Source organism: Gymnogyps californianus, chromosome 5 (genome assembly GCF_018139145.2).
Source record: "Gymnogyps californianus isolate 813 chromosome 5, ASM1813914v2, whole genome shotgun sequence".
Classification (NCBI taxonomy): domain Eukaryota; kingdom Metazoa; phylum Chordata; class Aves; order Accipitriformes; family Cathartidae; genus Gymnogyps; species Gymnogyps californianus.
This window is the reverse complement of record NC_059475.1, coordinates 37,989,620-38,003,127: the sequence shown is the minus strand read 5'-3', so window position 1 is coordinate 38,003,127 and position 13,508 is coordinate 37,989,620. Positions and strand designations below refer to the sequence as shown.

Sequence of the window (13,508 nt, the reverse complement as noted above, 5' to 3'; positions counted from 1 at the left end):
ACTGTTCCAAGATCCAAATTCTCCTGTTGAAAAAGCCTTGGAGCTAGGACTTTGACTGATATAGCTGAAATTCCATGCAGTGGTCTTTTACGAAAACAACAGATTGCCTTCCTAAAAAGCTTACATTCTTCACTACAGAAACTGGTATAAAAACCTATCACAACACAATTCCAAAACTGATAGTTCTCTCACCGAGCAATGAGAATACAGTGGGGCAGAGAGCTCAGAAGACATAAGGAAAGACTATGATCATCTCTCTATTCTTTGTGGTTTACCTTGATAACAGAACTCCTTGAAATATATACGAGAGAGACCACATACATCTTGCAGTATTTCAAGTACAATACACAGACACATACGAAAGAAAGTCCTTTACTCTGAAAGACTTTCAGATAAAGTCTCTTCATTATGAAAAGAGAACGAAAAATCCTCTTTTCTCAGAGAACTGGACTGAATCTGCAATCAAATGGAGTAGGAAAGAAAATCCTTTATTTATTATCTTAGTGTTTGAAATAAATTATTGTATAAAAAAAAATTTTGCAGTATTTGTTACAAAGTTTTGAAAACATAACTACAAGGGTTATCTATATTCTTATGATGCAGAAGGGAAACTAAAGGTTACCTAGAAGTATCATTCAATCATGACAAAGTATTAAAAAAATGCCACCCACAATGCCACCAACAAAACATATTTTGCAACTTGAAACTCCTTCCTGTTCCCCCTGACATCACTCACAAAGTCTAATTCTACAGCTAAAGTCCTAAATGGAGATTAACTAAAATAACTCAGGCCAGAAGGAACTGGACAGAAATCGGCTACAAAGTTAATTCAAATCTGACCTGCAGGATCATGCTCCTTTAGTACACGAGGCACGTAAATACCTCCCAAACACCTTTTCTAACTTTTACAAGTGTTTTTAAAATCATCTCCAAATTGACCTGTGAAATAGATTTGCTGATGTTTAACAAGGGCATAACTGCTTGCACTTCTGCAATGTGTTCCACCCAAATAGGTCAAGATCTTTTACAAACAGGAAAACAAATAAGCCTCACAATATCAATTTTTGATAGGTAAATATAATGCAATAGTATGCTACAAGAAAGAGCAGCAGCAGGCATGATTCCTGTATCTCTTACAGGCAAACAGGCTCCTTTCTTCTGCCAAGTGTGGAAAGAAAACTACATGACTCCCTCAAATTCTGGACTATCCCTAATTTAAGGGGCTGCAGTTTCTCAGCTTGTATTGTTTGATGCATGTGTGCTCCTACTCACTGGAACTTGGGGAACAAAGTATTCATTATTAAATGTGGGAAAGAGCAAGTCTTACAGCATGAATGATAGCTAATATGTTCACTACTGTCATCAGAAGTATGTTCACATCAGCAGAAGCTCCAACATCTTTAATTTCTGTTTCTGATCATTCAAAAGCCAACAAAACTTAACAGAGTAACAGAATAGTATAACATAGGGAAAATAAAAATGTTTCACAAGTTCATTGTGCTGTCAAAGTAAAAACAATTGTTTCACGGTTGTATTTTTCCTAATTGAAAATATTCAAAATTAAATTTGTATAGAATACAAAAACCAGTTAAAGATTCTGGAATATGCTTCAGAAATTGTCTCCCCCTCAGCAAAAAACTTTCTACATTTTAAATGTACAAAGTGACAGTCTTATTGGCAAAGTAAAATATTGATGAAGCCAGGTATCTGTATTATGTACATCACAGTGGTGACCTTGTTTTTTACCATGAAGTAAATGAGGCATTACCGAATTTTGAGCATCACTATTTTATTAGCATTATTATTTATTCTTAATGTTTTTGTAAAATGCCTACAAAAAAGTTACCTTAGGCCATGTTTATCAAACTTCTAATATGTTTTAATAATAAAATCTTATATTTATTTATCTCTTTAGTCTTTTCTGTGTCACCGGTAATGAAAGAAAAGAGAGTGTGTTAAAAAAAAAAAAGCTTCAATTATTATGCAAAAACACATCTTGAAGTTGCACAGTAACGTATTAAACCAGAACAGTGAGTAAAATGTTATTTTCCCCCAGGCACAAGGGCTCATTTTGCTGCCAGAAACAATCTAAAACAAATTTCTGCGCAGGCTTTGTAGTTAAACATGAAGAGATTTAGCTGAAGAAAATGCATTATAGAGGAGGAAAGACAGCAGAGACTAAGGTACACTAGCTATAATTGCATAATGATTACAAAAGTAAATTCAAAGAATGTAAAATTAACACCTGTGGCACGTAACGAAGACAAAATGAATATACAATAAAAGTTAAAAATATGTATATCTCTCAGTTGAAATGATAACAAAACTGATGTCATAATACTTATTAGGATTACACATCACTGCAGTCTATTAATGGTTTCTACAAAGTGCTTACACAAGTGGCTACTTTTACATGTTGTTCATAATGGAGTATTTTTTGCCTAATTTTCAGTAATCCCTTGAAAGCCTGAAACTAAAATTAGTTCTCCTTCTAAAGCAGTTTTTCCCTGCAGTGATTCGTTACTGTAGGATTGGCTTTTAAGTGCTGAATTACTAACTGATACTTAAGGTTTTTTTGTAGGGCTTATAAGCACCAAATAGTGAGAAAAAGTACAGTACTACAGGCATATCAATCTTGAAGGCATCTCTTTATCATTATGCAGTTAAACCATGCTAACTTAGTAACAAGTTATGCTCTGAAAGACTGACCGGTTCTCCATATTCATAACTTCTTGAAAACCTAGCTTATTTTATCGTGACATAAAATAATCTATAGCCAAAAGATTCTAATGCTTTTCCTTATGAGACAATCACTGCAGAAAACAGACTATTTGCCTTTTAACTATACGAGACATTAGTTTATATACCAAAACCCAGGGCAAGCCACTGTAAACCCTACCCCTTTGAGGGTGTGACAACTTTCTCTACAACGGATTTGAAATATGATTTACTACAACACTGCTTGAAACTGTGAGGCTTTAACCAAATCTAAAACATCTACATAAGAAGGGGAAAAGAGCTTCTGAACAGATAAAAGTAAAATCTTGATTCTTATATAAAATGTTATGCATTTTAATATGATTTTTTGCCTGATTTATGTAAAGCTTTGTGTTTTTCATTTTCCCTAGCCTGTCACATTGTACTGATGTATGGTGCATTTTAGCATCAAGTTTGCCATGAGCAATAAAGTCAGTGCCCCCAAAGAAATATTAATATATTATCACTCTTCCCTACCATGCCCCGTTCCCAAATTTTCCTTTATTCAGCCTATTTGGTTTTGCTTCACATAGTTAGTTGATATCCTTTTCACAGTCTCCTACACAAATATTTAATGTTTTATTTTTGAAAGAAATCCCGAACTAGAAATTGACAGGATGAAATACAATTTACTTTCCAAGGCAAGAATGAGGCCATCATGGAAGAAAAACCTACAGGTATTTTATCTGTTTGGAACAATAAAATTAAAAAAGAGGGGGGGAAAAAGGCGTGATCTGTTGAAAGAAATTCAGGAAATGTAGTCGCTCAAGAGACATGAAATGTAAAATACCAATATAATAACGTTCTATAACAATCTCTGCACCTAGAAGAGGTTCAGTGATCTTCAAAGTGTAGAAAGAAGTAGGAAGACCTATAAAAAGATGACTGCAACAGCTGTGGGAAGATCATGAGGCACTCTCTTCAACAAAATACTAGCACTTACAGATGTTCACGAGGAAAAAAAAAAAAACCAAAAAACGATTTTATCCATAAAGTAACGAAAAGAAAAATAGAAAAGTGATGACAAATACTAAGAAAAATAACTTCTGTTTTGACCTTCTTAGCTCTGCTCACATAAAAGTCTGCAATATTTAAACCACTAGAGTTCCTATTCCTGTTCTGCTGTTTCTATGGAATCATAAGCTAAGAGAATGAAACCTAGTGAACTACTAACGATTCCTTTAAGATCTTTGACCAGGATAATCTCCTCTACATGATTTGAAGTCATTCATTAGATGTATCTTTCATATGGAAAAGATGAAACAAAAACCAGTACGTTTAAAACTCGAGCACTTGCGGGTCAGCAAGTTTTTAAATCATCCACTTTACATCAGAAACAGCAAAAAGAGATGCCACCTCCCAGCAAATCAACACTGTTCGTACAGTTTACTAATACAGCTGTGTTCCACAGGGTGGCTAGCTGTACTACACAGGTTACACATGTGCTTGACTGAACCACATTGGCTGAGCACCTTGAGGTTTCAAGATGAAAAATGCTACACAAATATACTACCTCTATTCATTCATTTGACACAAGGAAGCATTTGTGTTGGGTTTTTCCTTATGGTAAGTTCTGAAATTCAACTAAATATGTACATTGTTATTTGAAAGGACACCCACATGAGAACATGTAGGTTCACTCCAAACTGTGACAAAGCAACATAAAAACAGAAAGCATGCACATATCTTTAAAGGAAGATGACATTTGCAATCTACTTGCCTTATTCTCCAGGTGTAATTCTAAAAAATGAAGGTAGGCCACAGGTGCAAATGCATCAGCCGAATGCACAACCACCTTGGCTGAATCTCTGAAATACAAAATTCTTAGCATCAAATATTAGTACATAATTTTACATATATACAGTGGCTAAGTATTGTCTAACACAGACTCCAAGGCAACTCATTGAAAATCTATTAATTTCTTATTTAGTTTTCATATAAATTAAGAAAAAAAATAGTTTGCTATATAAAATTGTATTGTTGAACAACACATTATCTTCACTAATTTTCAATTTTCAAAAGGAATAAACTATACTTCCTGTGTGAGCCGGCACAGGCAGGACACAGGAACAACCACAAAACCACAGATGAAATGCAAAGAGTAAATTTATTTTTGTTACCTCACCAACTGGGGGATCCCCGAAGCAGCATCCAGGCAGAGGCACACAAGCCGGGACGCAGGCACCGCAGAGCTCGGTCCATGCTAGAGGATCACCAAACCTGCTGGTTTTGCCTGTATTTCAGGGATTTGCACAGGCATAATTTACCACTGTGCTTTGATCTTTCCCACAGCAGGGCAGGAATCTCAAGCATGTTCGATAGGGTGCCTCTAAGTCTATCACAGGCCTATGTTATCTAAACACAGATGTTCTACTTGTCCAACACACAAGGCCAAACAACAATTAGTATGATATATGTGTTTTTTGACACCCCAGCTGCAAGTCACTTGAGCGTGTTTACAATCCTCCTCGCCAATCTTCCATTATTTTCCCACGCTTCCAGACCAGTACTGAGAGATTCAGTTAGCTGTAGTCTATGAAAGCACAAACGACATTATGTTTTACATTCTAGAGACTAAAAAGTAAAGCAATCTTTTAATTTCATCAACAGGAGATTTTTTAAAAGTCCATTCTTTATTAATGCTCCAGGGATTAGTTCCTGAAGTATTAACAACCTACAATATTTCATGCTGAGAAACTGACTGATTTGACCACCTTGCATCTGATACTGAAGACTACTAGACACAACTTTTTAATGCCAAATGTGTTGGTAACAATGATAAACTTCCTGTGTGCTGATTCAAATTAGTTAATTTTAGTTTTCATTTTTACAGACACAATCTGTCATACTTTGATTCACAAGAGGCAGTATCTGCTATATCCATCTGTATGGTTCTACTACTTAAGAAAAAGGTAGCTCTAGGATACAAACATCAGAAGGTGAGAAACTCAAAGAAAACATAAGAGAAACTCAGACGCAGTACAAGAAAATCTGAAAATTGTTATAAGTAAGGCTAAGGACACACATAATTTTCTTGAAACCACAGTGCCCTTGATACCTTCACAGTATTCAATGAGATGAGATAGATTTCTAGTAATGCCACATAAAAACCATGCAAACTGGAAACAGTTGAAGTCTTGGCCAGATTCCACTGACTTAATGAAAGTGTAAAATTAACGGAAATATCTGTTCTATAAAAAGTGTTTTGGGATTTAAAATAACAAAACTCCTAAGATCATCGTCATCACTACATTGCACAATAATGATAAATACCTTTAACATAAGAAGCTCCACTTCCCTTTCAGTAAACTTTTAAAGTATTTTGATAAATATGCCTTCAGCTTCATTCTTGAGAGTTATTAACAAGACTCTTTACAATTAAAATATCACTTATTCATCTAAGATATCTTAAATGAATAGTCCCTCAAGATTAAAATCATTCTTTTCAAATGACCATGGTGTCTTCTAATTCTAACAGAAATAGGTGGAAAATAACTTTGGAAATCTTTAATAACAGGAATACATAATTAGAAATAATAAAAACCAGACACCAAGACTCCAGTAGTACCTGGTACCTGGGTATTCTCAGTGTCTGAGGATATTCCCAATAAACACTTCTTGCCTGTAGTTCAAGTCCTATATGGGGAAGTCTGGTACTTTCAGTGATGCATTAACTACTTAAAACTAAAATAACAGAAAAGCTTATATCAGAAAGGAAAAACAAAAATTTAGGGTTATTAAATGTGTCTGTTGAATTTAAAGAATACTTAGTAACATTAACAAATATATTTAACTCCAAGGTAAAAGAAGCAGTCCTACTTGTATCCATGCATATTCCAGTTCACTAGTATAGCAGAACAGATGCTAAGTATTGATACCTATGCTAACTGTTCAACGACTTTAGAATTTTTGAGTACTTATTTGTTGCTCAAGAAGTATTGCAAATATTCAGAGATCATAAATATTTCTTCTTGGTATGAAGTACATTCCTATGACATACAGCTAACACATGGGTATTTGATGGGACCATAATAGATATCTAGTTTAATATGCCAATATTTCTCAGGTGTTGGGTCACAATAGGTAGATTATGCGGTGCTGAAAATAGTATTACAATACATATAAAAAGAAAATATTTTTTCCTAACAACTTCATTTTCTGTCAGCCCCTCCAAACATACATCATTGTTCTAACTGATAAAATTTACAGTCTTGTTCAACAGTAAATGTAACAAATAGGTGGAAAGCAGAACAGTATTGTTTGCCTCCAATGATGAGTCACCAATTAAAAAAAATAGGAAGTCCTGAACTTACATGTCATGTCCAGCTTAGGAAATAGTAAAAAAAAAAAAAAAAAACAAAACCACATGAAAAGCAGAGATTAAAATGAAAAACAGTGATTTTAGAGATGCCGATAATTATATAAAAGCCATTTCATGCTAAAAGTCTGAATTTTGAGCAGGAACATGACTACATAAGGTGATTCATGTTTGACTAGGATGGAAACACAGGAATTTTGTTGAAGAACATTTTCAGAAGACTTTGGAAAACAATGAAGAGTAGTTGAAAAACTGCCCTAATTATCTATTTTTTTGAAATTATAATCATCTGATCTCTAAAGTCTCCTTGAATATCTAGGAAATATCTAATCATTTTGAAACACTCCATAACATTTTCACAGGACAAATATGACAAGTTAGAGCAAGTCTGAGAGTACAATCAGTGCTCTCAGTACATGATTATTTTTTCATGTTTACAGATTTGCTTTTAACTCCAAATGTAGAATTAAAAACCTAAACACAGAGCTAATGGTAAGGTATATAAATGCAAAAGTATACTTCCCAAATATTTCAATTATGCCAATTTACACCCCACTCCCCCCAAAAATCAAACTATTCTGTGTTCCATAAATACAAATGGGCCTTTATCATAAGAGTAGATATTAAATGGCATTCACATAGATGAGAAATATATCTTTGATTTGAAGAGGTGTCAATCAATTGCACTTTAAATACCAGTGTAAGAAGGACAGGAAACGCTTGATATCTCTCAAATACTCAGCATAAGAAAGCTGACAACCAGGTTACAATAGTCTACCTGGGAAAACCTGATAAAAACCCATCTGACTCTTGGTTGAATATTTTGATTGTAAGATCTTGCTTTCACTGCTAGATCTTGTTTATTTTCAAATATTTCACACGATCTGCCATTCTTCCTTTGTGAGGCACATTTTTTAATGAAGATTGAGAAGAATGGCAAGAATTCAATTTAATATTCAAAAGCAAAATTCATCATATAGTCTTAAAGAGACTCCCACTTCTCCATAGTAAGTAACACTTTAAGGCTGTACTTTTCCTAAACTAGCAGATTTCCTTCTTTTTCAAAGGATATACTGTAGAAAAATATTTTGTCGCAAGTTTCACGTGACAAAAACATCGACCTGTTAAAACACTACCCGAAAGTAGTGTTATAAATGACAGGCATATTAGATTTTCTCCTGTTGTATTGGGTTTACATGGCAAGGTTTTGGTAGCAGGGGGTGGTCTGCAGGGGTGGCCTCTGTGAGAAGAGACCAGGGGCTGCTGAGCCCATCAGCAACACCGGTGGTGCCTCTGTGATAACATATTTTAAAAAGGGTAAAAATGTTGTGCAGCAGCTGTGACAGGAGTGAGAAAAATGCGAGAGAAACAGCCCTGCAGACACCAAGCTCAGTGAAGAAGGAGTGGGAGGAGGTGTTCCAAGTTGCAGAGCAGAGATTCCATTCAGCCTGTGGAAAAGACCATGGTGAAGCAGGTTGTTCCCCTGCAGCCCATGGAGGACCACATCAGAGCAGATATACACAGCCTGTGGAGGACCCCATGCTGGAACAGGCTCCTGGCAGGAACTGCAACCAGTGGACAGGAGCCCATGCAGGAGCAGGTTCTCTGACAGGAACTGTGGCCCATGGGGGACTCATGCTGGAGCACTCTGTTCCTGAAGGACTGTACCCCATGGAAAGGGCCTGCGCTGGAGCAGTTCGTGAAGAACTGCCCTGTGGGAAAGACCCACACTGGAGCAGTTCATGAGGGACTGTAGCCCATGGAACAGACCCAGGCTGGAGCAGGGGAAAAGCGTGAAGAGAAGGGAGCAGCAGAGACGCAGTGTTATGAACTGACCGCGACCTCCACCCCCCATCCCCTTGCACTGCTCAGTGGGGAGAATGTAGAAGAGTCAGGAACAAAGGAGTGAAGTTAAGCCTGGGAAGAACGGGGTGGGCAGAGGTGGTGTTTTTAGTTTTGTCTTTGTTTCTCACTCTCCTACTCTTTTTTTTTTTAATTGGCAATAAATTAAATTAATTTTCCCCAAGTTGAGTCTGGTTTGCCCATGACAGTAATCGGTAAGCCATCACCCTGTTCTTATCTCGACCTACAAGCTTTTTCATCTTACTTTCTCCCCCTGTCTTGCTGAGGAGGGGGAGTGCTGCTCTAGCTTGGTGGGCACCTGGCAGCCAGCCAAGGTTAATCCATCACGCCTGTTTTGGAGGTAAAAGTAATCTTCAATGTCTTCCTCAGAAACTTTCTCTAGGAAGATGTCTTGGAGGAGTTCAGGAATTTAGGGACCTTGAAAATCCTGACAGGTTTTAACCTCTAAATTGTAATTCTTACAACTCCATTTAGGCTTCAAAAATTGTATCAGGATGTATACCAGAACCATGGCTATCTAAACATTTGGAAACTATGCTAGCATAGTTAACAACATAATTACAAAGTCTGTTTAGATTCAGTGTATATGAAAAGCAAGAATGAAAAGCAGAAAATAAACTTGTAACTTATTTAATGACAAAGAAACTACAAAATATTTTTCTTTAGAAGTTCATAAAGTAATAAATTTCACATGAATGGCCCCCCAAAAGGCATGTCTTTACGACATGAATAATGTAAGAGCTAAGCAGGGCTAATCAAGCCAGAGACACACAATGCCAGTGTAGCTATTCAGTTTCCATTACAGAAATGTATATTTAGAACTAGTTGAGTAACTGTTTAACAGTCTGCTGTGCCACATATTTATTATTAAATACCCACTGATTTATAAACTTGTCTTTTCCTGCATTTTTTGTGCATTTATTGTTAATTTTTATTATCATTTGGAGTGTTGACAATAGAAATAAAGACAACTCAGCCAGACCACCTCTGTTTTAGATTTTCCTAGTTGCTTGAATGGTCATTAAACCACTGATAGCCAGAAATACATTTAGAATATAAGATATTCCTACTTAAACTGGTACTTGGCTGATCCCAAATCAAGGGGACAATGTACTTTCCTAAAAGTGTTCCTCAAATTCTATGCCAAAAAAAAAAAAAAAACCCAAAAAAATCTCCACACTACACAAACCAAGAATTTCTCATGAGATTTGACATAGTTTTCTCCAATCTGTTGTATCTATGCAAAGAGAGGTTTGAAAAGGAGCACTGGGAAATTATGCATCCAATTCCAATGAACTCCGAGATTTAATCTGTAACATAAGAAGCCTCAAAATACATAGAAAGAATGTAAATAATCAGCCAAACACATTTAAGTGCAAAAACTGATACAAGCACATTTAGTCTCTCAGTTAAAATCTAGCTATCCTTCTTCTGAAGTACAATTTTTGTTGCATGTGTTGCGATATAAATGCTGAATAGGCCACATAGCTGGTAATGGGTACTATTACTCTAAAGCACAAAGTTTCACAAAATTTTGCCTCTGACACCTACTGGAATTGATAAGGACTTGTCAGTTTAATAGAAATCATATCAGACTTTAAATGCAAAAATGAATTGTGCTCTAGCAATGATTTCACAATATTTTCCTTTTTCCTAGAAGAGACTGAACTGATTCTATCTGAGAGCATATTGGGGAGTTTTGTCCTTTGTCCCCAAGTTTATTTGTGATAAGATGTACCCAAGCATCACACACATTTTATTCTAACTTCCTGCTTAACTTTCCAGTTCCTACTAGTCAGCAGGTTGGCTCACAACCTATGGCTTCTTCCTAGCACCTGGTTCCCCTCAGAGAATCGTCTCCAAGAGTCTCACTTCCTGGCCCATACATTCATAATTCCATCCACGAACTTAAATCCAGTTTAAAGATTCTACATTGTTACTTTCTGAATCTTCTTCTTACTAAAGAATTCCATAGCTTTCCTGCATGGAGGTATCTCCAGACTCAAATTATGTAGTTTTTTAGTTCACTCCAGAGGACACGTCTTCCAGTCAACCAATAGTTCAGCAGACATCTGCCAGAGCAGCTGCCATCCCTTTTACCAGTTTGTCTATTGCTCTTCTTCTCCCAAATGCCATGCAATGAAACAGAGTTAACAGCTCCTGGTTCTCTGTTCCTTATACAGACAGATCCCAGTCTTACAGAAAAATGAAACAAATAGACCTTCATCATGAAAGCCTTAATCATGTCGATATGGTCCATAATCTTGACCTTCCCTAAGATGACTGAGTATCATCAATACATGATTACTAGTCTGTTTACTTGGCTAAGAAAAGGTACAGCAGTCAAAAGCAAGCAGTCTTAGCTATTTAACAGACTAATAAGAAACTCGCATCAAGACACAAGTATTTTCCATATCCCAATACACAGATTTTAGCAATTTATGTCAAAGGAATAAACTACTCAGTGTAAATGAGATGGATTCATGCAAAGTTTGTATTTAAAATATCCTCTAACTATTGAAGAAAAATGTTTATCGTTATCATTCTAAGCTGCTAAACTTAAAACACACACACACATGCAGTTAATGGAACCCACAGGCTACTGATGTGGCAGTTTATCAAATGTAGCTGTAATGAAAGATAAATATTACAGGCAATTCGCACTTCATGAAAGGATAAAAGTGTCAGTGTGTAGGTACCAGTTTTACTGCAGGCCATAATCAGCAAGTAAACGAAAGTGCAAATGTCTAAAAAGTTTATAGCCCTCTATGAAGGCCTCATCTTGTCAGGTATTGATTTAGGTTTTCAGAGGACTTTGCCAGTGTTAAACAAAGTGAGTGTTTGTGAACTTAGAGGACATGTTTTACCTCTGCCAACAAAAGTTGCCTCAAGCTAAATGTGAATATGTTCCTATTACTTTAATATAAGGAAATGGAAGAAACTGTTCCTTACACAACTATTTTCTTCTTAAATAGAGGGCAGTCCAGAGTGAATGTTTCATATTCTCCGCCTTCTCCGCAAACATGGACTCCGTATTTCTCAGAAAGCTAACACAAAAGGGAAATTAAAATACGTATTACATTAAAGCAGTAAATATATTTTGCCGAAAATTTCAGTGTGCACTTTCTAAAAGACTACCCATTACAAGGCTGAAAAAAGCCAAATATCATACAGATGGTTCTTGATTTCTTTGTATGCGTATTACAACGATCTAAAAATTACCAATGTGTTATATTTTAAGTAGAACTGGCACTGTAACTTTCAGATAAACGAATGAATTTGTAGTGCTTCTTCCTCAGTGGCCATGAAAGGTTGTTCAGACTCCCGTATTTGTCTATCTTTCTTTAGCATAGATAGTTCACTTCTGTGAGAAACTTGTACTGTAAATCAACACAAGAAGTAGCACTTCACATAGAAGTATACAATGAACACAATTTTTGGCAACAGATTCAACAACTGCATTCTATACTTTAGTAAATATCCATTCTTTCAAAAAATTCTAACAGAACCAACGAGAGTTTTCTAAGTCAAAAGCAAAAAGCTAAAGCAAGATCTAAAGAGGTGGCAACATGCTGTTTCCTTTATAAATTGTACTGAACATACTTTCTAAATCAACATATACATTTATGAATATCCCTGAAGCTCTGGATATCCCACTAAAACACATAACTACATAAACCAATGAATTCAAAATAAGAGACATGACTATCTTAATTATTCCCTGCTTTATAAATGAGCATCTGTGGAGCAGGAACCAAAGTTTTTTTGCTGGAGTAAGGAGTGCACAACTGCTGAATAGTTCACTGTAATTGCGTATTAATGTACTGTACCAATAGGTAGTAATCAAGCACCTGTACCATGCCTGAGCATGGGGACACTCTCCCTTTTTCTGCAGGAGAAATTATTCTCCTCATCAGCAGATTATATCACCTTCTAAAGTGTCCCAGCACTAGCTGCTTCAAGTCAAGTCCTGTACAGGTTTTTTCACATTAAGCAAGCATTAACGTTCTGCTTCAAGTAGTTCACGAGAAGCTGAACTGCAGTCCTCAACTCCATTGCAAACACCAGTGTTACTATTGGGAATATTTATTTAACCCCTTTATGCTTTTCCTTAGAGGAACAGATGCCCACCCATGATGCTTCTGCAGTCAAAGTAGCAATGCAGTTCTCCACATGTAGGAGATGATTAGGAAAAGTCTGTCTGGGGGCTAGAAATTAATTCCAAATCTGTCGCTTGTGTATTTTTAGGCAAGCATGAGACTGGGTTATTTACACATTGTAGGTTCAATTTTTTTATATGGTTACCAGAATATTTGTGTAGCAAGTCTATTTGATATATTCAAATGATACTGTATTTTTATTGTTGAAGCTGAATGTATAGTTTGTGTTACTTTACAGTTCTCTTTCAAAGTTTTTTATTTTAAAACTTCAAAGAGTGTTTACAACTTCAGCCATCATCATTGTTAAAAAAAAAAAATTTCAAAGTTAGGTGTGAAAGAAGAAAATGAAATACATGGAACTTGAATGTTTTCATAAAATCGAAGACCACATTTTAAATTTAAAATTTAGT

General features: G+C 35.8%; 1 protein-coding gene across 3 annotated transcripts in view; it reads right to left on the bottom strand.

Annotated features, from left to right (window-relative positions):
* DPH6 (diphthamine biosynthesis 6) overlaps nucleotides 1–13,508 on the bottom strand; it is a 217,084-nt gene that overhangs the window by 132,216 nt on the left and 71,360 nt on the right. For all 3 annotated transcript variants that reach the window (XM_050898234.1, XM_050898233.1, XM_050898235.1), the window contains exons 7-8: nucleotides 11,891–11,985; nucleotides 4,478–4,565 (exon numbers count right to left, since the gene is read on the bottom strand). In XM_050898234.1, coding sequence (XP_050754191.1) covers nucleotides 4,478–4,565; nucleotides 11,891–11,985 — 183 coding nt within the window. The remainder of the gene's footprint in view (nucleotides 1–4,477; nucleotides 4,566–11,890; nucleotides 11,986–13,508) is intronic.